The following is a 27,616-nucleotide window of genomic DNA, read 5'->3' on the forward strand; positions in this document are numbered from 1 at the left end:
CTGACCTCAATTTACGATAATTTCTTCTGTATAACCATTTCTTCACAGTAACTTCTCGTTTCTTAACTCCATTTTAGCTTTCTACCTCTTTCATTTTATGACCTGTCTATTTTTCATCATCCCCCTCCAACTTCTATTACATACAATGCACTTAGCTTTTCACACTTATTAGTCTATGCATGATGTTTTAGCAGTAATCTCTGTTTAGCATATTACCCTGTCTTCCACCTTTAAGGTCTCAGGTTTTCAACTTGTCCGGTGGAGTCCCCAACAGTCTTTCCTTATCCCATCTGGTAAGTCTGCCCTGACCCACAGTTCCTAGTGACACTAGTGAAATCTACCCCTTTGTCTAATCCGCCCCAGTCCTCTTCCTTCCCCTTGAACCCTTCAGCCAGGAGGAGGAGCCACAGGCTCCAATAACTTGCATAAGTATAACCTCCTTTCATGTTTGTGTTCTCCTGCCACCATTTGGTGAGTAAATTTTTTGATTTATAACATTGTCATTTCTTTCTCTTTTAAAAAAGTATTTACAAGGATTACGATTCTGTTCCTAAACAATTCAAGTAACCTTTGAGACTTGATACATGAAGACTCATATTTTACTAAATCTCCACATGTTTATTGTTAATGTAAGTGGATAAATCAAAACTCAATTTACTGAGTGATGGCAGGAGAAATATAAAAGTTAAGGAAATATGCAAAGCTTTCGGAGCCAGTGTTTTCTTCTCCTGGCGGAAGCGTCGAAGGGGAAGGAAAAGTCAGGAAAATAGAAGTAAAAGGACTGGTGAGGTTTAGGAAATAAGGAGAGTTATAGAAAATTCACCCGGCACCTTGGGTTTTCATCTATCCAAATACATTTTCAAGAATTCATTATTTTCATTTATGTACCAGCAAATGTTTATTCTGTAACTGTAGCTCTGATTTACAACTGCTAATGTAACATTTGACTGTAGATTTAGTAGTAGCTCTGTCTGGTTTTGACCTGTGTGTGAATATCCTCACTGGCTAGTAAGTGGTGTATTGGGATTTTGCAACTTGACTAGCTGCCTGTGATGACTCTGTACAGATGACACAACCCCTTGTACCCTGTATGATGCCATTGCTCAGACAAGGCTCTGTTGAACAAGTAACTGGAGGAGAAAGCTGTATTCTGAATCCGATCTTTTCATGCTGCTGTTGTTGTGGTCTTCAGTCCAGAGACTGGTTTGATGAAGCTCTCCACGCTACTCTATCCTGTACAAGCTGCTGCTTCTCTCAGTACCTAATGCAACCTACATCCTTCTGAATCTGTTTAGTGTATTCATCTCTTGGTCTCCATGCTGCCCTACAGTACTAAATTGTTGATCCCTTGATGCCTCAGATCATGTCCTACCAACCGATCCTTTCTTCTAGTCAAGCTGTGCAACAAATTCCTCTTCTCCACAATTCTATTCAATACCTCGCAACCATAATTAATTCATGTTAGTAAGCTCTGACAGAGTTCCAGTTTGGTGTAGATGAAAATGTGATGAATTCATAAGAATTTGTTCGTATAGTGAGTTCACATAAATTAAATAAAGAGAAAGTTTCGTGCACATCGAAAATTTGGTAACAATGTCAGAAAACACATTTTAGTAAAGTGTCCATAATCGTCTTAATAATTTGTTGCCTCAATTAACCTTCCGTCGGGTGCGGCTGTTCAAACTGATACACCTCGAAGTTTACTGTAAATTATTTGTCAACGAGTGGCAGCACTGACGCCTACTCGCTAGTAGCTAGCCTTTTCCGAACGCTTGTCACTGTTGTGTGCTTCAGTGTCGATACGACTGCTCTGTTGTCGATATATGTGCTGATTGATCAGTTTCATACACTGCGCCCTTTCGTGTTGCATTTCAACAATTCAGTTCTTTGGTTATCAACATAACTTAGTAAGTAGTACAATGTTAATATACAATGTGTAATGCACTTATTTTCTTATCAGACTGTTTAATCGTCAGTTAAGAATGTTTGAGTATCAGGTATCAAATTGATACACTGAGCCTGACTGCGTTATTTTATAGGAATTTTATCATTTTAGGTGTGAGACACTTGATCATGGCAGGCTACAGTAAGACGTACAACCTCCTTGACCGAAATCATGTTGCAGAAACACAAAAAACGTTGTTCGAAGAGGATAATGATGAAGTTCAAGAGGATTTTGAAGATGAAGTAGACACAGATTGTGATAACGCAGTTGAAGTTCGGCAGGAAGATTCAGAAACAAGAGGAAAACGGCAGTGAAAACGACGAGGAAGTACTTGAAGAAAGCCAGCATTATTATACTGGAAGGGACAAAGAGACAAAATGGAATAAAGTTCCACCATCGCAGAGAGTACGTTTCAGGGCCCAGAATATTATTCGAAAGTTACCTGGTCCTATAGGTGCGGCGAAAGCATTGAGAACGCCTTTGGAATGTTGGAATTGCCTCATAGATGACGACATTTTGTCTATTATAGTTCTTTATACCAATCAGTATATTGAGAGCATCAAAGCTTCTTTTCAGTGAGAGAGAGAGGTAAAACCTATAGATATTATTGAATTAAAAGTTTTCATTGGTTTTCTGTTTTTGGCTGGTGTTAACAAAAGTAACAGACAAAGCTTAGAAGATCTGTGGGGAGGTGATTGGGATGGAATTGAAAAATTTCGACTCGTTATGAACATTAAACGTTTCAGATCCATCATGCGGCGCCTTAGATTTGACAATCGTCTGACTCGCGATGAAAGGAGAAAATTAGACAAGATAACAGCGATTCGGGAAATATTTTCTCTGTTTGTACAGAATTGCCAGAAATCCTACACCCTCGGAGAAAACATTACAGTAGATGAGAAACTTGAAGGATTCCGTGGAAGGTGCAGTTTTCGCCAATACATACCTAGCAAACCAAACAAATATGGAATTACAATATATGCTCTTGTGGATTCCAAAGTATTTTATCTCTATAATCTGGAAATATACGCTGGGCTGCAGCCAGAAGGATTGTACCATGTTAGCAATAAACCTTCAGATGTTGTTCTGCGACTATGTGAACCAATTTATCAGTCGGGTCGAAATGTGACAGCAGACAAATGGTTTACTAGTATTGGTTTGATAGAAGAGCTAAGAAGAAAAAAAATCTTTCTTTTGTTGGGACGATGAAGAAAAACAAGCGTGAGATTCCTCTGGAGTTTGCTACCAGTAAAGGCAGGGCTGTCCATAGTTCACTTTTTGGCTTCAAGAAAGGCTGTACTCTAGTTTCCTACGTTCATAAAAAGGGGAAGTGTGTTATCTTGGCATCAAGTTTGCATGAAGATAATTCAGTAGATGATGACACTGGAGATAAACAGAAGCCATCCATTGTAACATATTACAATAGCACAAAGGGTGGAGTCGTCACTACAGATAAGTTGACCGCTTCATACAATGTAGCAAGAAATGTGTGCCGTTGGCCCATGGTCATATTTTTTCCAATGATCAATATGAGTGGAATCAATTCACAAGTAATTTACTATGGCAACAACGAGAATTTTATCCGAAGAAGATTCCTGAAGCAAGTCTCACATGCGTTAGTTCTACCTCACTTGGTTCGTAGATGCTTGGGCACCTCAGGAATTCACAGAGACCTTCAACTGTGGCTACAACAATATAGGCCAACGAGTGAAGAAGAAGCAGAAGACACAAGCAGAAACGAAGAACAAGGGACTGGGATCAAGAGGGAAAGGTGTAACACCTGCACAGAAAAAAAAAGACTGACAAAATTTTGTTGCAAAATGTGTCAGAAGCCTATCTGTTTGATACACATTGAACCTTTTTGCTCTGAATATGGAAAAATTCCGCATTTGTTACCACAGTCAAAAAGTGACCATGAAACAAATGAATGAGTTGTAATATCATTGTTGTTCTGCTCCAGTGTCATAATAGCCTTTCTGTAAAGATAATTGTCATTTGTAATGTGTTTTATTAGTGAAATATAATAAAGAAGCAAATGAAAAATCGAAGTTTTTTATCATTTGTTACTAAAGCCCAACATTGACGATAAGAAATCTGAATGATGAATATTTCTACTGCAGTTGTGCTCGTATGTCATCTTTGTCTTTCTTTAAATATATATGGCACTGATAATATGTTTTGTAAACAGAATTTAATAAATGATCAAGTGAATAAACGGTGTGATCAATTTGATACACCGCACCCGATCTCGCTGCGACAACCCGACAGAAGGTTAAAAGTGAAATTGAAACACGGTGTAACCTTTCCAGAATATATTGATGGTAGTTCCATATTTGTACATTGAATAGTTTGCCTGTTTGAGCATGTTGAACAAAATCTAAGATTATGCATTTGTTCTATGTCAGACACGGCAGACAACATACACACACACACCAAGTATCTTGTCAAAAAGGAGGTGAGGTTGTGAGGAGAAACTCCAACGTCAGAGAATATGCTTTGAATTTTGTACTGATACAAAATTGAGAATCTTTTCTGGAAAATGTTCTCTTTTTTATTCACAAGACTCAAATTTGTTTACACATGACACTAATGTCAAGGTAAGTGATGTCAAGGAATCTATGTCCATAACAATTAATCAAGTCCCCAAGCCCCTGCATTAATGGTTCAACACCAATATTTAATGGTTCAACACCAGTATACTGACCCTTAATGTGAAGAAAACAGTTTTATGAGGCACTGATAACCATTAGGACCTAAAGCCCAGAAACAAAGTATTGAGAAAAGTGAATGTTTGTAAAATCAAATTTGAACACAAACTACCTGTCTCACTGGTCTCAACTGTTTTTCAATCATATCTCAAAATCCCATAATTCCTATGAAAAAAATGATGTACCAACTATGAAAAAATAATGTACTTGCATTATGATATGAAACATTACTAAATATTTAAGATTATATTTACTGTTAATGTTACTTCACAAAATCTGCACGTGCAGACAGGGTCTTTTTTCAGCAGCAAAGTTTGGAATTAATGCGAAACTCAATTAGAACATGACAAACAGATACTAATTGCATGCAACACACACACACACACACACACACACACACACAAAATGATGGCCTATGCCAATACCTGAAGGTCCTCATTATCACCAATTTCATTAAGCATGTTCTGTGGCTTTGAGGTTCAGATAAAATTGCCAATACACCACCGAATATTAAGTATTACCACTGCATACATGATATAGACAGTATGTTGTGTGTCCCAGCCAACAAATGAGAAATGCAGAGCAACAAAATTACACTGTGTGGTCTGCGCCCATAAGGAAATGAATATCTGAAAAACTGGCAAAACAGCTTTGCGTGAATGTTTCAATGTACAGCGTGGGGCTACAGATACAGATAGAGTTGGTTCAGCATAAGATCAACACGTCAGCAGCATCAATACATGCTAAAATCTCAAAATAGATGACTGTTCTTTAAGTCCTTGTGCTTCATGTACAATTTGGAAAAAAGAATCAAAACTACTGGGCAGAAATGAGTTAGAAAGGGTATTTTGCACAATACTTTTAGGAATGTATGCAGGTCAAGACAAACTGCAAGGACCAGGTAACCAATCTCTCCTAGGGACTCAGTTCTGCTTGGAGAATTATTTCTAATGTTTCCTCCTCAGATGGTGCTTGAATGGCTACACCCCCCCCCCCCCCCCCCAAGGGTCTTGTGGTCTTGTAGCTTATGGGATAGTTTTCTGGGGTAAAATAAGTCAATAAAATGAAATTTTTATATTACCAAAAAGGATTATTCAAACCTTGTCACATAGGTCCACTAAGGCACACTGTAGGGCCCAATTTAAAATGTTGTATTTGCTTACTGAATTCTCCTTGTACATATACAAATGTGTGTTGATGACAAGAGCTAAACTTTGTAACCTGCAAATCAACTCCAATTACCAATTGAAATACTCACAACTGTGGGTCCAAAGAACAAGTTGGAGCAACCCATATCCCATACCCAAAGAAATGAGCCACTTTGGCTTCATTCTTTTATGATGCACTGTCAACATACATAAAGAAGTTGGAGATGGAAACAGCCTTTAGATCAAGAGTTAAAATTATTTTTTGTTGAGAAATGTTTCCACAACGTAAGTGAATATGTTACCCTACACGAATACTGGGATCTCATTTATCGTAGATATCTTCTGATTGTTATAACTGATGTACCATCTATGCCGTGTTTGTCTTTGCAAAAGGATCTTTCTACTGTTGGTTTTCTGGTTTCCGTTTTAAGCGCAGTGTAATACACCACCACTGATGACGTGCCAGCCTAGTTATGGACACAGCTTCAACAGGTTATTGTGTGTTCATGTGTTACACTTTTCAGCTTGAGTGTTTACATTTTCTCATACGAGATTTTATTTTCAAAATTTCATGTTCTTACAATATCATTGATTTACTTATTTGCATGTTGCAATCACAATGTAAACTGTGTACTGTTTTGTGATTCCCTTTCCAATCATATACACAGCAAAGTGATGTGTCAGTCTTAATGCACTGGACTCACAATCAGAAGGAGCAGTGTTTTCTCAATCCAGCCATCCTCAGTAGAGTTTTCCATGGTTTCTCGAAGTTGCCAAGATGAATGCTGGAATTGTTCCTTTGATTAGGCTGTGGCCTACTTCCTGCCCTATCCTCAATTACTCATCTCCTACTTTGCTGAAGGGTTAGATACATATCTATCATCTCTGTAATGTATCTGAGATATCCGATACTGTCATACTTATATGGTTGTTGCTGTTGTCATCATCTTCAGTGTTTGATGCTGCTCTCCATGCTACTCTATGCTGTGCAAGCCATTTCATCTGCTCACAAATACTGCAACCTACATCCTTTTGAGTATGCTTACTATATTCATCTCTTGGTCTTTTAGTGTTTCGAGAATTTCTGTTTAAATTCTAGAACCACTCAACCTTCTACCGTCTCGAACATACAGTATTTTAGACGTGAGTGTGGGATTATAGAATCCTACCTACTGCGTGTCACATGTCTGTGTGCGCACGTTTAAATTCAGTCGCTGGAAGAGAATGTAGACGCGGTGGTCGAATGGCACCAACGATTACCTGTCGGGTGATCCATGGAAGTCTTAGTGAAAGTGCGTACAAGAGTACCATGGAGTATTTATGTAACTCTGTGATAATAGTGTCAGTTACTGTTGTTGTAATAACAAGAACAGCTGAGAAGGTCCTCTTGAGAAAAACTTTTGTCTTAGCCTTGTTGAAGGGAAAACGTGTATTATGGTTCATGTTGAGATTGGACATGGTGTTTAAGCCAACTTTCTCTTATGTGTAAATTAGTTTGTTTCTAATGTTCGATGGTATGAGGTACTTACAGAAAGTTATTTATGCGTATTGAAAGTAAGAATTTTATTCTGCTTGAAAGGCAACTATACCGACGGTGTTGCCGAAATAGCAAAGTTTTAGAAGAGAACTCCTATTAAGGAAGTTATCACAAAACGTTAGAACATGGCGACCAGTGAAACAGGACTGAAAAACCAGGAATTCTTTGACCAAAAATCGAGGAAAGAAGCTGTTGTATGTTGCCATAGTAACTAAACCAAATACGACAAAGAATTTACTTCGAAACAAGGGAACATGTTTAAGTATTTAAAGGAGCAAAATTCTGAATTGAGAAATAGAGAAGAAGATTCCAGTGTGTTTCTCACGCTGCCGACACCAGCTGCTGTTCACCGGTATTGACCTGCCTCCACATCCGCTCACCGACGCAGCGCTTATTCTCTGCTGGATGAGCAAAAAACAGAACTTTATTGTTTTAGTACAAAGTGGTACAAACTGTTCAGTGAACTTTATTAGGGTGGTTACCATACTTACAGTTAGTTAAATGCTTACAAGATCTAAAGCTTGCAATAATATAGATAACATACAACAAGCCGAGGAAACTCAAGAACCAGCTGTGGCCATGAGAGTTAGTAAAGACGTGCCAGACTGGGCTGAGGTAGTAAACTTAATCAAAGACCAAAATGCGACTAAGTGAAAAACCAGGTTCAGTACATTCTCAAACAAATGCCCAGAGTGCAGCTTTAAATGCTCAAAATGCGACTCTAAGTGAAAAACTAGACTGAGTACATTCTCAGTTAAATAACCAGAGTGAAACGTTAAGTAGTCAAGCAGCAAATATAGATCTGTTTTTACCAAAGTTGACTCACAAAGCAAAGAATTTAGTAGTCTATGCGAAGGCATGGATGCTTTAAAGATTGAATTCAATGCCTTAAATAGTAAGATAGAGAATTTAAAATTAGATTTAAAGAATGAATTGACTAGTTCCTCGACCATTCATGTAAATCAATGTTCACTGACTTTAGTCAGAAACAGAATGATAATTTTCAGGATTTGATAAAAAGGTTAGAACTGAATATTGAAGACAAATGTGATAGTGTAGAATCAGAGCTTAATGAGAAGTTAGGATCATTTGAAAATGTGTGTAATGTTACATTTAATGCTGTAAAGCAAGGGTTGAGTACGTTGAAAGAGAGTGTCGTTAAGCAGGATAATTTAATGCCATTAATTCAATCGCAAATTACAGGTGTTAATACACGAGTAGATAATGTGGAAAAGAACTTCAAAGAGAAATTAGTGAACTCTGATATCATAAATACAAGTAGTTTGGAGGAACAGGTTGAAGAAATTATAGATCGAAAAGTTACTGAGAGAGTAACGTCCGGAAACGTAACTCCTATTCTATCTTCTGAACTTAATGATACCAGGAAAGGTATAGATGACCTGTGGAAAGAATTCAAGCTCATCCAGGATAAAGTAGATAAAAGGGTAACTTCACCTAATGTGGTATTAACTAGTGAAGTGATGACTGATCTACTATTGGGGGGGGGGGGGGGCTAATTCAGGGTTATCTAGATAATTCCGTAAGTTTAAGCCGGACGGAGATGTACATCCGACCCATTTCTTAAAAAGATTTAACCAAGCATTACCAAAAAATTGGGAAGAGTCTAAGAAGATAGAATTTGCTGTGGTGTACCTTCTAGGCGAAGCCTCAGAATGGGGTACAGTAAATATTGAGAATTTATAATCTTGGGAAAACTTGTAAAAGAAGATTAAACAGGGTGTAAACGTGGACAAGAAAAAAAAATTCCTGGATTTTACGGTAAAAAAATACACTTTCTCCCGGGTGAAAATACACTTCACCTGCACACCCTTCATTTTTTTAAAAAGAAAAAGAGCATTTTGGAAAGATATTTGATGTGTAGCAACATGTGCGCTGCATATTTTTGTATTACTAAAGTATAAATTCGAATTCAACCAAACACCACATGTTATTTTCCAAAGCATTGAAATTGAGATTGCGATGCACTTTTGTAAGCCAGTTATGGCTCATGTCACGTGATCTCTCCAGCCAATGACAGCAGAACACGTGATGTAGTCCGCCAAAAGCAACATCACTGTTAAGTAGCGCATACAGAGAAATAGGAAAAGTTAATGGTTTAAATTAATATATATATAGTGTTGTTACCTTCCCCCCAAGAACCATAGACCTTGCAATTGGTGGGGAGGCTTGCGTGCCTCAGCGATACAGAAAGCCTTACCGTAGGTGCAACCACAACGGAGGGGTATATGTTGAGAGGCCAGACAAACATGTGGTTCCTGAAGAGGGGCAGCAGCCTTTCCAGTAGCTGCAGGGGCAACAGTCTGGATGATTGACTGATCTGGCCTTGTAACGCTAACCGAAAGGGCCTTGCTGCGCTGGTACTGCGAACGGCTGAAAGCAAGGGGAAACTATGGCCGTAATTTTTCCCGAGGGCATGCAGCTTTACTGTATGATTAAATGATGATGGCGTCCTCTTGGGTTAAAATATTCTGGAGGTAAAATAGTCCCTCATTCGTATCTCCGGGTGGGGACTAGTGAAGAGGACGTCGTTATCAGGAGAAAGGAAATTGGCGTTCTACGGATCGGAGCGTGGAAAGTCAGATCCCTTAATCGGGCAGGTAGGTTAGAAAACTTAAAAAGGGAAATGGATAGGTTAAAGTTAGATATAGTGGGAATTAGTGAAGTTCAGTTGCAGGAGGAACAAGACTTCTGGTCAGGTGAATACAGGGTTATAAATACAAAATCAAATAGGGGTAATGCAAGAGTCGGTTTAATAATGAATAAAAAAAATAGGAGTGCGGGTAAGCTACTACAAACAGCGTAGTGAACGCATTATTGCGGCCAAGATAGACACGAAGCCCACGCCTACTACGGTAGTACAAGTTTATATGCCAACTAGCTCTGCAGATGACGAAGAAATTGAAGAAACGTATGATGAAATAAAAGAAATTATTCAGATAGTGAAGGGAGACGAAAATTTAATAGCCATGGGTGACTGGAATTCGGTAGTAGGAAAAGGGAGAGAAGGAAACGTAGTAGGTGAATATGGATTGGGGCTAAGAAATGAAAGAGGAAGCCGCCTGATAGAATTTTGCACAGAGCAAAACTTAATCATAGCTAACACTTGGTTCAAGAATCATAAAAGAAGGTTGTATACATGGAAGAAGCCTGGAGATACTGACAGGTTTCAGATAGATTACATAATGGTAAGACAGAGCTTTAGGAACCAGGTTTTAAATTGTAAGACATTTCCAGGGGCAGATGTGGACTCTGATCACAATCTATTGGTTATGAACTGTAGATTAAAACTGAAAAAACTGCAAAAAGGTGGGAATTTAAGGAGATGGGACCTGGATACACTGAAAGAACCAGAGGTTGAACAGAGTTTCAGGGAGAGCATAAGGGAACAATTGACAGGAATGGGGGAAAGAAATACAGTAGAAGAAGAATGGGTAGCTTTAAGAGATGACGTAGTGAAGGCAGCAGAGGACCTAGTAGGTAAAAAGATGAGGGCTAGTAGAAATCCTTGGGTAACAGAAGAAGTATTGCATTTAATTGATGAAAGGAGAAAATATAAAAATGCAGTAAATGAAGCACGCAAAAAGGAATAAAAATGTCAAAAATGAGATCGACAGGAAGTGCAAAATGGCTAAGCAGGGATGGCTAGAGGACAAATGTAAGGATGTAGATGGTTATCTCACTAGGGGTAAGATAGATACTGCCTACAGGAAAATTAAAGAGACCTTTGGAGAAAAGAGAACCACTTCTATGAATATCAAGAGCTCAGATGGAAACCCAGTTCTAAGCAAAGAAGGGAAAGCAGAAAGGTGAAGGGATTATATTGAGGGCCTATACAAGGGCGATGTACTTGAGGGCAATGTTATAGAAATTGAAGAGGATATAGATGAAGATGAAATGGGAGATGCGATACTGCGGGAAGAGTTTGACAGAGCACTGAAAGATCTGAGTCGAAACAAGGCCCCGGGAGTAGACAACATTCTATTAGAACTACTGACGCTCTTGGGAGAGCCAGTCCTGACAAAACTCTACCATCTGGTGAGCAAGATGTATGAGACAGGCGAAATACCCTCAGACTTCAAGAAAAATATAATAATTCCCATCCCAAAGAAAGCAGGTGATGACAGATGTGAAAATTACCAAACAATCAGTTTGATAAGTCACAGATGCAAAATACTAACGCGTATTCTCTACAGACGAATGGAAAAACTGGTAGAAGCTGACCTCGGGGAAGATCAGTTTGGATTGCATAGAAATATTGGAACACGTGAGGCAATACTGACCCTACGACTTATCTTAGAAGCTAGATTAAGAAAAAGGCAAACCTACATTTCTAGCATTTGTAGACTTAGAGAAAGCTTTTGACAATGTTGACTGGAATACTCTCTTTCAAATTCTGAAGGTGGCAGGGGTAAAATACAGGGAGCAAAAGGCTATTTACAATTTGTACAGAAACCAGATGGCAGTTGTAAGAGTCGAGGGGCATGAAAGGGAAGCAGTGGTTGGAAAGGGAGTGAGACAAGGTTGTAGCCTATCCCCGATGTTATTCAATCTGTATATTGAGCAAGCAGTGAAGGAAACAAAAGAAAAATTCGGAGTAGGTATTAAAATCCATGGAGAAGAAATAAAAACTTTGAGGTTCGCCGACGACATTGTAATTGTCAGAGGCAGCAAAGGACTTGGAAGAGCAGTTGAACGGAATGGATAGTGTCATGAAAGGAGGGTAAAAGATGAACATCAACAAAAGCAAAACAAGGATAATGGAATGTAGTCAAATTAAGTCGGGTGATGCTGAGGGAATTAGATTAGGAAATGAGACACTTAAAGTAGTAAAGGAGTTTTGCTATTTGGGGAGCAAAATAACTGATGATGGTCGAAGTAGAGAGGATATAAAATGTAGACTGGCAACGGCAAGGAAAGCGTTTCTGAAGAAGAGAAATTTGTTGACATCGAGTATTGATTTAAGTGTAAGGAAGTCGTTTCTGAAAGTATTTGTATGGAGCGTAGCCATGTATGGAAGTGAAACATGGACGATAACTAGTTTGGACAAGAAGAGAATAGAAGCTTTCGAAATTTGGTACTAAAGAAGAACGCTGAAGATTAGATGGGCAGATCATATAACTAATGGGGAGGTATTGAATAGGATTGGGGAGAAGAGAAGTTTGTGGCACAACTTAACTAGAAGAAGGGACTGGTTGGTAGGACATGTTCTGAGGCATCAAGGGATCACCAATTTAGTATTGGAGGGCAGCATGGAGGGTAAAAATCGTAGAGGGAGACCAAGAGATGATTACGCTAAACAGATTCAGAAGGATGTAGGTTGCAGTAGGTACTGGGAGATGAAGCTTGCACACGATAGAGTAGCATGGAGAGCTGCATCAAACCAGTCTCAGGACTGAAGACCACAACAATAACAACAACAACAACAACAACAGTGTTGTTACAAGAAAAGCAAAGCTTTCACATATAATATTGGTCTCGAAGATGAATAAGCTGCAAGAGAACCTTTCACATATAATGTTGATTTTTTTTTTGTGCATTATACTTTCAGATACATCACACAAATGTGCCAATAAAATTTTTAATAATGACATAAATGTTTGATCTCTTGGGCTCAAAATTTATTTTCATGATTGTCCTCACAGAGTTGATTTTTAAATGAGAGTCAAATGCTCTGTGATGTAAGAAATTCATCATATATTCTTGCACATAGTTCATCTTGCGTTAAAGGAAATTTACTTTGAAAGTAACGCTTTTCAAACAATCATTCACAATATTTTCCCGCAAACTGTTAGAAATAGGTTCATTTCAGGAGTTACCAGAGAGCACAAGATAACAGGCATCACTGCGCTTGTGCAGCTACAATGATGCAGGAAGCCCGTGTGTTTGTAATTGTAAAACATTAAAGGATCTTACATTATACTATAAAAGAAACAGGCCATCAGAGGGTACCCCACAAGCATCGGAATTTCTTGAACCATACTAAAATGCATAATTTGGCTTACAGTGCAGATTCATAGGTAAATTTTCTTGGAGTACCAGTACTATATTCTCGTGTTTGGTTCTTTATTATGGCATAATGGCATAGGTGCTAGAAGATGAAAACATGCATATGAAACACTTTGCTTCAAATACATTGATTGCCTCAGAGGAAAAGATTAATAAAATCCAAATTTCTTTAGAAAACCAACAAAAATAACTTCATTGTTACGCAAGGTGATTAATGCTCAACTATCAGAAAGATGGAAATAAAATAAAACCTAAAACTAATAATATATTTTACCCTTCCGTAATTATGTGAATGCATTTTAATTCACTTGATAGCTCCCGGCCACAGAAATCCAATTTGTTTTCATTTGACATGAAAGCAATAAACAAAGAGGAAACAGCAAAATCATTAAACTTAAACACGGGGCACGTTGAGACTATACATCTCCCCACTACAACTCGGACTGCTCTGTGCATCGGCACTGGATCAAAGATATTTCCCAACCTCGGCAATACTAGACAGTTTTCCTGCACAGAATTCCTTTAAAATCTGAAACTATTCTGTCATCTATTCCTAACATCTTAAACTATCCTATAATCATAGCGCTTATAAAAACTGGAATACGACTACAAGATAAAGAAAACTTAGGAGAATCACAGAATAAGAAAGAAAGTGATACCGACACAAAATAAAATGAATAGAGTATTATATTTATGGATAATATAATATGAGGTGAATAATTAAACAACTGTGATACTATAGTGTATAAATTTTCTATTTTGTAGAGTATTTTATACCTTTTATGAGATTTTACATAAATGGGAGGGTTGTATAGGTTTTGAAAGGGGTGGGTATTGTAAATAAAAGCATGGTTTACAAGAGTAAATAAATCATGGCTAACAAAAAACACACATCACACCTTTCAAACATCCCTCGCAAACAAGTGTGCCCAATTCTTCACCATTTGCCATTTCCATAGGATTGCTAAGATATCCTTCGGGGACCTCAAGGGTGAAGGTGGGAATGTCTGTTATGTAGGAGATGATTTAACACCAAATCTCCTCCGGCCTCTCACCCAAGTACCTGAGGGGTAGGCATCCTGGGGGAGGGGGGTGGGAAGGGTTTCCTATCTTTGGGGCTATCTTCTTTCTCATCTTAGATCTTAGCAACCATATCAATTTTTTTTCTCCCCCTTTCTTACCTCTCATTTGAGGACCTATCTATTTTTCCCTCTTTCCATACTCACAAACTTCTATCGATGAAGTCCTTTCTTTTTTCCGTAGTTTTTAATAACCTACATCTTATCTTTAGACAAGAAGGCCGAAGAATCCGACTACACGAACACACATCCGCATACATACAAAAATACATTTAGACACAAACATTGAAATTACAGACTAAAAAGCCTGTCACGATGTGAGAATCTCCACGTATTGTAGGGGAAAGAATATACGTACAAAGGGAAATATGCACCACACACACACACACACACACACACACACACACACACACACACACACACACACACAGACAGACAGACAGAGAGAGAGAGAGAGAGAGAGAGAGAGAGAGGGAATATCAGCTTAATAAGTACACTGACGAATTGTAGGATAGTGGGACTTGAATAGTATATATAGACACAGTATCTACTAAGAGTACAGAAGTTGAGAAGTAGAGTAGGGCTCTAGGGAGTAAATGATGCAGTAAAAAGTGAATGCAAAGTGTAGAATAGATTTTTAATTTTACCAGAGAAAACTTAATTATAGTATACACAGGAATGTGTACTAGGGTAATGAACCATGAGGCCTACTTAAAAGGATGGGGGGGGGGGGGCGTACCCAGCATTTGCGAAGTATATAGGGCAGACGTACCTACATGAAGATAGGACGACCTGTGGCCGAAAGAATAGGGGTTTTATAAAGGGGCGTACCTACCATAATGGAAAGAGGAAGTGCTCTCATAAGGTCAATCCACAAGCAAGGTAGAGGTACTGATCCTGGGAGAAGGGGACAGTATCGTGACAAAAGTCACAAATTTTATAGGGATTATGTTGGAAAGTTTGAATTCTATGCACAACTAGCATTGTTACGTTTTGTGTAAGTTTACGAGTGTCAAAAAGAACACTTCCATTTTGCCCAGAGTTCCTCCAAACTACAAAAAATAGTACATACTCAGGAAAAAAAAATAAAAAGTAAAAGAACGGAAAGTAGATTACTCATGTGTCATGGACACCTGAAGTTTACAAATAAGGAAAGAGTCCGTACAACTCCTAAATACTAGGGAAGCTGACTGAACCACAAATAAGTGCTCATGTCTGGACATCCAAGTGAAATGTATGTATAAACATGTTTAAGAAAAGTATATTGTTATGATACGAAATGTTGCTATGAGTGATATTATTTACATAATGATTGTGTATAAAATATCGCGTGTCCGATCTGAAGGGGGGGATTTATATATAGCGTTTCGAGAATTTCTGCGTAAATTCTAGAACCCACTCAACCTTCTACCGTCTCAAACACACGATATTTTAGATGTGAGTGTGGGATTATGGAATCCTACCTACTGCCCATCACATCTCTGTGTGTGTATGTTTAAATTCAGTCGCAGGAAGAATGTAGACGCGGCGGTCGAACCGTACTGACAAGTACCTGTCGGGTGATCCATAGAAGTCTTAGTGAAAGTGCATACGAGAGGACCATGGGGTATTTATGTGACTCTGTGATAATAGTGTCAGTGACTGTTGTTATAATAACAAGAACAGTCGAGAAGGTACTCTTGAGAAAAACTTTTCTCTTAGCCTTGTTGAAGGGAAGATGAGTATTATGGTTCATGTTGAGACTGGACATGGTGTTTAAGCCAACTTTCTCTTATATGTAAATTTGTTTGTTTCCAAAGTTTCGAGATACGAGAGGCTTACGAAGCAGTATATATTTATATGACAAGTGAGATTTGTAATATGTCTGAAATTCAAATATACATCGTTAGTTGAAGCAAATGAAATTGCTATGTCTACTTATAAAAAGAGTTGAGAGAGTTGGGAGGGTCTTAGAAAATTTCTGTACCTAGCAGCATACTTCGGAGAAGAAAGTGAAAGAGTGTTTGCAGCAGCAGGCTAACCAGCAAGGAAAGTCGGCCAATCATGTCAAGCAAGTCATCTAGTAAAAGAAGTGGAAGTTAGTATATTTACCTCGCACTTAAATTGTAGTCCAAAGCCATTAAGAGTCTCCCTCTACAATTTTTGTGCCCCATACTTACCTCCATTCCTAAATAGGTAATCTCTTGATGTCTCAGAATGTGCCCTATCAACAATACCTTCTTGTAGTCAGGTTGTGCCACAAGTTTCTTTTCTTCCCAAACCTATTCTGTACCTCCTCATTAGTTATGTGATCAACCCCTCTAATCCTGAGCATTTTTCTTTAACACCACTTTTCACAAGCTTCTATTGTCTTCTAGTCTCCATACTGTTTATTATCCATGTATCACTTCCACAACAGGTTACGTGTCACACAAATACTTTCAAAAAAGGACTTCCTAACATTTAAATCTACATTCAATGTTAAAAAATTTCTCTTCTTCGAAAACACTTCTCTCGCTATTACCAGTCTATATTTCATAATCCTTTCTTTAATTTTCCTGTAGGGAGTATCTATTTTTTCCCCTAGTGATATATGCTTCTAAATCATCGTATTCGTCCCCTAGCCATTCCTGCTTAGCCAGTTTGCAAATCCTGTCTCTCTCTCTCTCTCTCTCTCTCTCTCTCTCTCTCTCTCTCTCTCTCTCTTTGACGGATTTTCCATTTCACCTGCTTAATTTATTTCACTTACTGAATTTTTGTATTTTCTCCTTTCATCAATTAGCTTCAATATCTCCTGCGTTATCCAAGGACTAGGCCACGCCTTTATACCTATTTCATCCTATGCTGCCTTCACAATTTCACCTCTCAAAGCTACTCATTCGTCTTATACTGATTCCTTTCCCTTATTCTATTCAATCATTGCCTAATGTACCCTTAATGGTCTACGGACAAATAAACAAATAAAATGGAATAAAATATATAAATAAGCAAGTAACAATTGGAACTAGGTACCTGCTACAAATAGCTCGGATAACGGTTTGTAGAGATATTGGATCTAATATCAACAAATATACCTGACCACTTTGAGGATGTCCATATCTACACTGAGGAGCCAAAGAAACTGGTACACCTGTCTAATATCGTGTAGGGGCCCTGCGAGCATGCAGAAACGCCGCAACACGACATGGCATGGACTCTTACTAATATCTGAAGTAGCGCTGCTGGGAACTGATACAATGAATCCTGCAGGGCTGTCCTTAAATCTGTAAGAATATGAGGTGGTGGAGATCTCTTCCAAACAGCACGTTGCAAGGCATTCCAGATATGCTCAACTAGTCTTCATGTCTGGAACAAGAAGTGTATCTCGCATCGAAATAAATGCAAACAAACCTTACGTGATTCACTGACCGAATAGGCAGCGTAAAATTTTCCTGTTTTATAACAAATATTAAATTTAATCTTAGTACCAAGGAGTAAATTCCTTAAATGTAATAACTTGCATGCAATTAACAAGGGTGAAGAACGCTCCTAGATTGTTCTTCCCTCCCTCCCTCTTTTCGATTGTTTCCAGTAATAGGAAGCAGACATACTGTACCATGAAAATAATGTAAGCATTTGTACTGTTAACTTTGTTAATATGGTACATTAAAGTTTATATGTGAGTTATTTTGATGTATTGTGAATCCCCTGTCATGTTCGTTCCAGGGAATTAATTTTTCTTAAGACGTTTAAAGCTCCACAACTTTAGCAGCCGCTGCTTCAACATACACCATTATACGTCAACCTAGAAAGGGAAATCATAGCGGAATCGCAGTGATCGCCAACATAACATTTAACAAACATTTTTTCACAGCAATGAGCCATAGCGGAGAGCAACATTAATTTTAAGATTTTACTTTTCAGCTTACGCAGAGCCATGATTCGACTACCAAAGCCTGAATATGATGGTAAGAGGAGTATTCTTCGAGTGTTGTGCGAGTCCACAATAATTTCAATATTTGAGTCCATGCTCTTAAAAGTACAAATATGCCGAGGCTAATTATAATCCTGTTATATTTTCATTTTCAAGTAATATTCTTGGAAGTAAATCAGTTCATTATGTTTGATGTTTTTGCTGCTCAGTTGCGAGTTACACAAAAGTAAAACCAAATTTGAAATAATTTTCTATAACAGTTAAATAACTCAGAAGTCAAAATTTAAAGTGTATGTTTAAATTTCTTTGAATGATAGATTTCAAGTAAAACTCATTTAACAATTTTTGCATATTGGACCACACAATTACAATCAAATTGCTTTTAAGGACACCGAACAAATGAGAAAAAATAAATAAATACACTCCTCCCGAAGCTCCACTTCATTTGCTGGAATTGCCCAAGATCCGTCAGAATGTACAATGGACATGAATGGATGCAGGTGATTAGACAGGATGCTTACATACGTAATCACTCCAACTGCACACGCCCCACACATTACAGAGCCTCCACCAGCTTGAACAATCCCTTGCTGACATGCAGGGACCATGGTTTCCTGAAGTTGTCTCCATTAGTGTACATGTCCATCTGCTCAATTCAATCCGAAACGAGACTCGTTTTATCAGGCAATATGTTTCCAGTCGTCAACAATCTAATGTTGATGTTGATTGGCCCAAGCGAGGTGTGAAGCTTTGTGTCATGCAGTCATCAAGGGTGCACAAGTGTGCCTTCGGCTCCAAAAGCCCGTATCGATGAGGTTTCATTGAATGGTTCATATGCTGACACTTGGCGCAGCATTGAAATCTGCAGCAATTCGCACTTCTGTCATGTCGAACAATTCTCTTCTCATCGATGGACCTGTTCTTGCAGAATCTTTTTCCGACCACATCAATGTCGGAGATTTGATGTTTTACCAGATTCCTGATATTCACGGTACACTTGTGAAATGGTCATATGGGAAGTAACTTCAGGTTTGCCCCAGGGAAGTGTGTGGGGATCCCTGCAGACAATATTAATAGTAACCTCAGTCTTTTTGCAGATGATATTATTATCTATAATGAAGTATTATTTGGAAGACGCTGCACAAATATTCAGTGAAATCTCGATGAGATTTCAAAGTGATGCAAAGACTGGTAACTTGCTGCAGATGTTCAGAAATGTAAAATTGTGCACATCACAAAATGAAAAAACATTTTATTCTATGACTAAAATATCAATGAGTCACCGTCCAAACTGGCCAACCCATACAAATACCTTGGTGTAAAATTTTGTAGGGATATGAAATGCAATGACCACATGAGCTCAGTCGTGGATAAAGCAGATGGTAGACTACGATTTCTTGGTAGAATACTGGGAAGGTGCAATCAGTCTACAAAGGAGATTGTTTACGAATCACTTGTGCGACAAGTTCTAGAATACTGCTCAAGTGTGTGGGACCCATACCAAGTAGGACTAACCTGCAATGCTGAATGTATACAGAGAAGGACAGCACAAATAGTCACAGGTTTCTTTGATCCATGGGAGAGTATCACAGAGATACTAAAGGAATTAAACTGGACGACTCTTGAAGACAGTTGTAAACTATCTCGAGAAAGTCTACTAACAAAGTTTGAAGAACATCCTTAAAAGATGATTCTTGGAATATGGCACAATTGCCTACATATTGCTCACATAGAGATCACGGGGATAAAATCAGAATAATTACTGCACATGCAGGGGCATTTAAACAATCATTCCTCCTGTGCCCCATATGTGAATGGAACACAGAGCAACCTCAATAACTGGTACAATGGGACTTACTATCTGCCATGCACCACACGGTGGTTTGCATAGTGTTGGTGTAGATGAAATGGAATGATCACACAGGCTCAATTATGAGAAAGGCAGGCAGCAGAATCTCTCTCCATCCCCCACGGCCCCTGACTTCAAATCTCAGTTGTTGTGACAAGCTGATCTGTAATGCAGCCAAAGATAGCTTACAAAACAGTTGTGTGGTTCATCCTAGAATACTGCTAGAATGTATGGGAAGCATACCAAATTGGACTAGCAGAAGTTGCTGAGCACATAGGCTACAAACACAGGCAGCACAAGTGGTGATAGGTTTCTTTTATTCACAATAGTGTCACTGATATGGTAAAAAACTTGAAATGGCAACCCACAAAGTTTCAGGAGACAGTATTCATTCAGGAATCTACAAATATGCGATGGCCCCCACTATGTACCACTTGAAGACAAGGTTAAGTATGTAATGAGGTAATAGTTGCCAAAAAATCTTCCGTTCAGACACACACGTAAAATATTCCTTTCATTGCAACTTACCCCTTAAGTTATCTAATTAATCTACATTTACATCTACATATATACTATGCAAACCACCATGGGGTGAATGGCAGTAGGTATATCCTATCATACCAGTTATTAGGGGTACTTCCTCTTCCACTCACGTATGGAGACTGGGGAGAATGAGTGCTTGAATGCCTATGAGCATGAAGTAATTATTCTAATCTTATCCTCACGATCCCTGTGTGAGCAATACGTAGGGGCTTGTAGTGTATCCCTAGAGTAATCATTTAAAGCTGGTTCTTGAAACTTTGTTAATAGACTTTCTCAGTATAGTTTACATCTTTCTTCAAGAGTCTGCAAATTCACTTTCTTCAGAATCTCTGTGACACTCTCCCACAAATTAAACAAACCTGTGTCCATTCATGCTGCCCTGTTCTGTATACACTCAATATACCCTGTTAGTCCTATCTGGTATGGGCCCAGACATTTAAGCAACATTCTAGGATGAGTCACCTGAGTAACTTTTAAGCAATTTCTCTTGTAGACTAATTGCACTTCCCCAGTACTCTACTGATAAATCAAAGTCCACCATCTGCTTCACCCACAAATGAATCTCTGTGATCATTCCATTACATATCCCTACAAAGTGTTACACCCAGGTATTTGTATGAGTTGGCCAATTCCAACGGTGACTCAGTGATAATACAGTCATATGGTACAACTTTTTTTTTCCTTTCATTTTGTGAAGTGCACAATTTTACATTTCTGAACATTTGGAGCAAGTTGCCAATTTTGCATCACGTCGAAATCTTATGAAGAACGGACTGAATATCTATGTAGCTTCTCTCAGATAGTATTTCATTATAGATAACAGTGTCGTCTGCAAACAGTCTGATTTTACTATCAATACTGTCTGCAAGGTCATTAATATACAACATGAGCACCAAGGATCCCAACAAACTTCCCCAGGGCACACCCGGAGCTACTCCTGCGTCTAACGACGACTCTCCATACGAGATAACATGCTGTGTCCTTCCTACCGAAAAGTCTTCAATCCAGTTACAAATTTCATATGATCATATTTTTGACAATAAGTGTAGGTGCAATACTGAGTCAAATGCTTTTCGGAAATCAAGAAACACTGCATCTACCTGGCTGCCTTGATCCAAAGCTTTCAGTATGTCACATGAGAAAAGTGTGTGTTGGGTTTCACACAACTGATGTTTCTGAAAACCATGTTGGCTGGCATTGACATCATTCTGTTCAAGATACCTCATTATGTTTGAGCTCAGAATATGTTCTAAGATTCTACAACAGATCGATGCAAAGGATATTGGGCGGTAGTTTTGTGGATCACTTCTACTACCTTTCTTGTAGACATGTGTGACCTGTGCATTTTCCGAGAACTGGGCACAGTATTTTGTTTGACGGATCTACAATAGATTACAGTGAGAAGAAGGCCTAACTCAGCCAAAAATCATTATACATTCTGACAGGGATTATATTGGGGTCTGGAGCTTTCTTCAATTTTAACAATTTCAGCTGTCTTTCAACACCACTGACATTAATACTTATTTCATTCATCTCTTCAGTGGTACAAGGATTAAATTGGGCCAGCTCTCTTGGGTTTTCCTTTATAAAGAAACATTTGAAAACAAAGGTAAGCATTTCAGCTTTTGCTTTGCTACTCTTAAGTTCAGTTCCTGTCTCATTCGCTAGGGACTGGACACTAACTATGGTGCCACTAACAGCCTTTATATATGATGAGAATTTCTTTGGATTTTGTGAAATGTCATTTGAGAATGTTCTCAAACGGTAGTCACTGAACGCATCACACATTGCTCTCTTGACAGAATGAATTCCATTCAGAATCTTTCTATCTGCAGACCATCACTTTGTTCTACATCTATTATGCAGTAATCTCTGTTTCTTTAGAAGTTTCTTTACAGTGACTGTAAACAATGGAGTCTCCCTCCCATTATTAACTGTTCTACTGGGTACATATCTATCCACTGCGTGATCAACTGTCCTTTTAAACTTGCTGCTGACCTGTTTTGAATGTTTTGAGTTCCTAATTGAGATATGACATTACTGATTTTTTATCTAGTTTACTGAACATATATATCTTAATGCTTGATACTCTGGTAATCATTGTTGCCACAACCGAGTCATGGTCCCCGATACTGGTTTCAATGTGGACATCCACGAAGAGGTCAGGTCTATTTGCTGCCATTAGATGCAATGCATTTCCTTCATCAGTGGGGTTCCTATCTATATGTTCAAGGTAGTCTTCAGAGAAGGTATTTAGTGAAGTTTCACAGGATGGATTATCCTGCCCACCACTAACATAATTGTAATTTTCTCAATTAAATGGTGGATGATTTAAAGTCTCCACTGATGATTACAGTATGACTGTGGAACTTATGTACAAGTGAACTGAGGTTTTCTCTTGAGCTTTCAGTTACATCACGAGATGAGTCTGGTGGGTGACACAAGGAACCAATTATCATTTTTTCCCACCACTGATACTGAGTCTTGCCCAAACAATTTCACATGCAGCTTCAATTTATATCTTGGTGGATTTGAGTTTTTTGTCTAATGCAACAAATACAGCACCTCCACTTTGCATGTGCCTTTCCTTTCGGCTTGAATTTCCCCCAAAAATTTCACTGTTATCAATTTCAATTAATGGGTGCGAAACCACCAGTTTTGTGTCTTTACAGCAAGATCGGAGGTCACTACAAAATCTGCAATTCCCACTAACAGAGTAATGCTGCGTAACAAGGCCTACATGTTCTCTCGCAATGCTCTTCAACCAAAGCAGCTAGCATGCAACCCTTCAAATACTGCGCGATAAATGAGTTACTCTACAGAGAAACGGTATAAAAATGTCGGAATATGCACATTCAAACACAGTAACTCCCAGTCTATTCTGTCAGCAAATGTAGGATGATAAATGTGTTGAACTTATTTTGTTCTGAGCCTTACCTTTGAAGAGATCCTTGTAGAATGTATCCTCTTCCAAATCCATTCCCCATGCAATCTGAATAGGATCCAAATTACAGTCTGGCACACAATTATCCAGCCCTGTATTTTTAGCATAACTTATGTTACTGTTCACAGCGTCTTCTCCAAGCCTATTAGGCCTGCTCTCTAGACCGCCATCTTTCAAAGGATCTAGAAAACATAATCACAACTGAACTTTTGCTTAACTGATCATATCATAATGACTATGGTCATTTCTGATGACAGCACTTATAAGGTACTGGAAAACACAACGATTAACAACAACAAACAGCATGTAGTGTTGCAAACCTCTTAAAGAAGTACTTTGGTTTTGTAACTCACAGCCCGTGTTATCAGGTGCAGTGAACAGTGCAATGGAATATCTGAGACCAGGCTTTACAAATAATTTTAGTAAAATCAACACTTACATCTCCCTAAGGAAGTAGCATTCATCACAAAATCCTTAAAATCAAATTATTCTAGTCGTTATGACAACAAATCAACAAACAGTGCTCATGCAAGTTGAGTTCTATCCAAGTTATTTGTGTTATCAATCTGTTATTGGCAGAACATTTCCAGACTGGCTAAAATATGCTGAAGTTGGGCCTCTTTAAAAGAATGGGGACAAACAGATACCATCAAAGTTTCAATAAATTTCACTATTGCCAGCTTCTTCAAAAATATCTGAAAAGGACGTGTTCAAGCATCTCCTTAAGCATCTGACTGCAAGTAATATATTGTCCAAGTAACAATTTGGTTTTCTTAATGGTTCCAATATAGAGAAGGCTATTTATACATACAGTGAGAACGTCCATAATTCATTAGATAACAAATTAGAGGCTACTGGCATTTTCTGTGACCTGTCAAAAGTCTTTGAATGTGTGAATCACAGCACACTCTTAAGCAAATTAGAATATGGTGTCACTAACAGTGCTGCAAAACGACTCGAGTCTTACCTACCAAACAGGAAAAAAGGAGTGTAATTGCGAAGTACTTGTGGAGCAAGCAGAAATACTTGTGGAGTAAGCAGTCAGTCTTAATCTGATATGAAATTAATTACATGAGGTGTTCCTGATGTCCCATGTTGGGTCCCTTGCTTTTTCTTCAGTACAGAAATAACCTTTCGTCTGTTACAATGCCAGATGTTTAAAGTTTCTTTTGTTTGCAGATGACTCAAACATTGCAATAAGTAGCCAGTCAAGTACAGATTTCGAGATGGCTCCTAATCAAATTTTCACTGACAGTAATAAATGGTTTAAAAACAATTAACTGCAATTAAACTTTGAAAAGACCCACTCTAAGCAGTTCAGATCCTGTAACCAGCATGGTTATAATATATGAAGACATGCTGACTGAAGACACTGGCAGAGTTAAATTTCTGGTATTACAACTCGATAATACATTCAGTACGAAAGGACTACCACAGATTTACTGTAGTGCCTAAACAAGCCTGTATTTGCAGTGAAAATAATGTCACATATACGAGATACAAATATAAAAAAATACTTGCGTATTTTGGCTACTTTCAGTCAATCATGACATACAGGATCATATTCTGGGGTAACTCGTCAAACTGAGAAAAAGTTTTCAGCGTCCAAAGCGTGTAATAAGACTCATTTGCGGTGTAAATTCATGAACGTAATGTACGATCCTGTTATGGAACTTTGTATTCTAACTGCTACTTCTCAGTATATTTCTTCCTTAATTAAATTTGTTGCAAGTAATATGCCTATTTCCAACCAGTAGCTCAAAACATAGTAACAATGCTAGGAATAACAATCTACATGAAAACCTAAATTCACTCACCAATATTCAGGAACATACAGTTTCAATAAATTGCCAAGAAAAATTAAAAACTTGGGTTTCAGATAAAATACAGTGTAAACAGAGTTTGAAAGACGTTTTGGTAAGGAACTCCTATTTTATAGATGAACGTCTTAACAAGGACTGTTAGAACAGCTTAAATAAGTTTTGGGTCTATGGAAGAAAAACTGAATCTAAGCTAATCCACAGTTCTAGCAAATGTAATCTGTTGCGGCGACAAGACTGGTCTACAGCGTAAACCGAGGTCCTGCACATTGTATACTACGGCAACATAAAAGTTGTCACGTTTTTTATTTAGCAAAAGACAGCGACCCTCTTAAAAATTGGTTTATACGATAGTCTAATCTTCTTAAAACAACAACAACGGATTGTTACGAAACGTAACCCATTAATTTCCTACCAAACAAGCACCTTTAACAGACGCTTAAAAAGAGATAGCTCTACATCTTTCTTTAAATTATGAATAAGACAACGCTAAAACATAACTGATTCTTCATATTACCTCCTTCACCAAGTGTAGGCGTTCCAGCAGTCGTATCTTCAACAAGATTCACTTCTAGTAAAGAGTCCAATGCTACAAAGGGTTCCTCCCCTTCTTCATCCATATTTCTTCTTTCCCTTTGCAAGCATACACATCAAAATATTCGTATAACTTCCTATATAGTTAGCTTTCTGTTATTTTACACCGTTACTATTAACAACAACCAGCTCTGCAACAATCCATAAAATCTGCATTCTTTCTGCAAAGCAACAAAACAAACGTCACCCGCCAAACGCGCCACAAACATTTGTCGCACAACATAACAAAGATATTCCCTACCATACCTTCAACATAGTTCCTTGTGCAATTAGCATGTTTGCGTCAGGATTGAGTAATGCGAAGAACATACCATTCAGGAGACAACGCAACATTCTCTTTTTGCGCTACTGTCGCGTCAAAAAAATAATGCGCAGTATATAGAGAGCTGGAACAGGCGATGTTGCCAGTTCTTCTCTCAATACTTGCATATAATGATAGAAAGGTCTACGATCCTTTCTGCTTTTAACCGTTACTAAAGAGTTTGGATTGTTCGAAAGCTATAAACTTTATTCAGGAAGTATCTCTGAACAAAGAAACAAAGGTTTGAATAATCTGCGTTGCCACATCTCTCCAAACGTTCTTGTGTTGGCGCTAGCATCGCCTATGACATCATGATGACGTCATGCGCAGCTTTCAAGGACACATGGGCCTTGCTCCGTTACACGAATGGTGCGATTGTCTGAAGAGCGCAGAGGAAGTATAACTTGATACTCGGAGTGCTAGCAGATTAGAGCCTAACCTACGTCGACGACTGCGAACAATTTGACAGTGGAGAAGGAAGCAGCAATGTCTCCTTTCAATGAAACCATTCTGACATTCACGTTATGCAACTTCGGAATTCACCAAATAAATGAGCGAAATCATCCAGGTGTCTTTCTCACAACAGAGCTTATGTGATGATTCCATTTCATATTCCTACAAACTGTTACATACAGCTAATTTGTAAGAGTTGACTGATTTCGACTGCCACTTATTGATATTGTAATCTTATTTTGTTAAGTGCCGAAAACCGGATAGAAATTTGAAACCTGATCCTCTCGAACTGACTTCCAATGTTTCAATCATTTACTATAGAGCCTTCATTAAATCTCTCGCCTTGCAAGTAGAGAACGTATGTATAATCAAACAAAATGTGTTCTGAGAAAGGGAACATATGTTATTCAGTAAAATAAAAGCATTTGATTAGTGAAGCAGAGTTGATAATTCATTTTTGTCCACTAAATTTGGATAACTGACCTAATAGTCAATATTACACATTGAAAATGATTGTATTAAATTACATTCAAAAGACGCTACAGATCAGAAGACAGATTTGCCAAATGTAGAGCAAATAATAACTTCATTTAAAACCCCAATAATAAATGTAAGGGAGTAAAATCATGAACAGGTGTACTTTGTGTAAAAGCTACAACTGCCTATTTGAATTTATTTGTCAAAAAATTAATTTATTTCTAGGTGTATGCATTGATGAGGGGCTGAACTGGAAAAAACACACTGAGGATCTGCTGAAACGTTTGAGTTCAGCTAGT

At 38.2% G+C, this 27,616-nt stretch overlaps 1 protein-coding gene across 2 annotated transcripts in view; it reads right to left on the reverse strand.

The window, feature by feature from the left end:
* The window catches only part of LOC126176780 (uncharacterized), a 102,082-nt gene extending 75,465 nt beyond the window's left edge, over nt 1-26,617 (reverse strand). The window contains exons 1-3 of one of the 2 annotated variants that reach the window (XM_049923948.1): nt 26,333-26,617; nt 26,010-26,247; nt 23,666-23,854 (exon numbers count right to left, since the gene is read on the reverse strand). In XM_049923948.1, coding sequence (XP_049779905.1) covers nt 23,666-23,854; nt 26,010-26,112 — 292 coding nt within the window. In that variant the 5' untranslated portion in view covers nt 26,113-26,247; nt 26,333-26,617. Of the gene's footprint in view, nt 1-23,665; nt 23,855-26,009; nt 26,313-26,332 lie in introns of those variants that run through there. The other variant, XM_049923950.1, reaches the window with a different exon arrangement.
* Nucleotides 26,618-27,616: the final 999 nt, after the last annotated feature.

The sequence above is a fragment of the Schistocerca cancellata genome, chromosome 3 (genome assembly GCF_023864275.1).
Source record: "Schistocerca cancellata isolate TAMUIC-IGC-003103 chromosome 3, iqSchCanc2.1, whole genome shotgun sequence".
NCBI classification, from domain to species: Eukaryota; Metazoa; Arthropoda; class Insecta; order Orthoptera; family Acrididae; genus Schistocerca; species Schistocerca cancellata.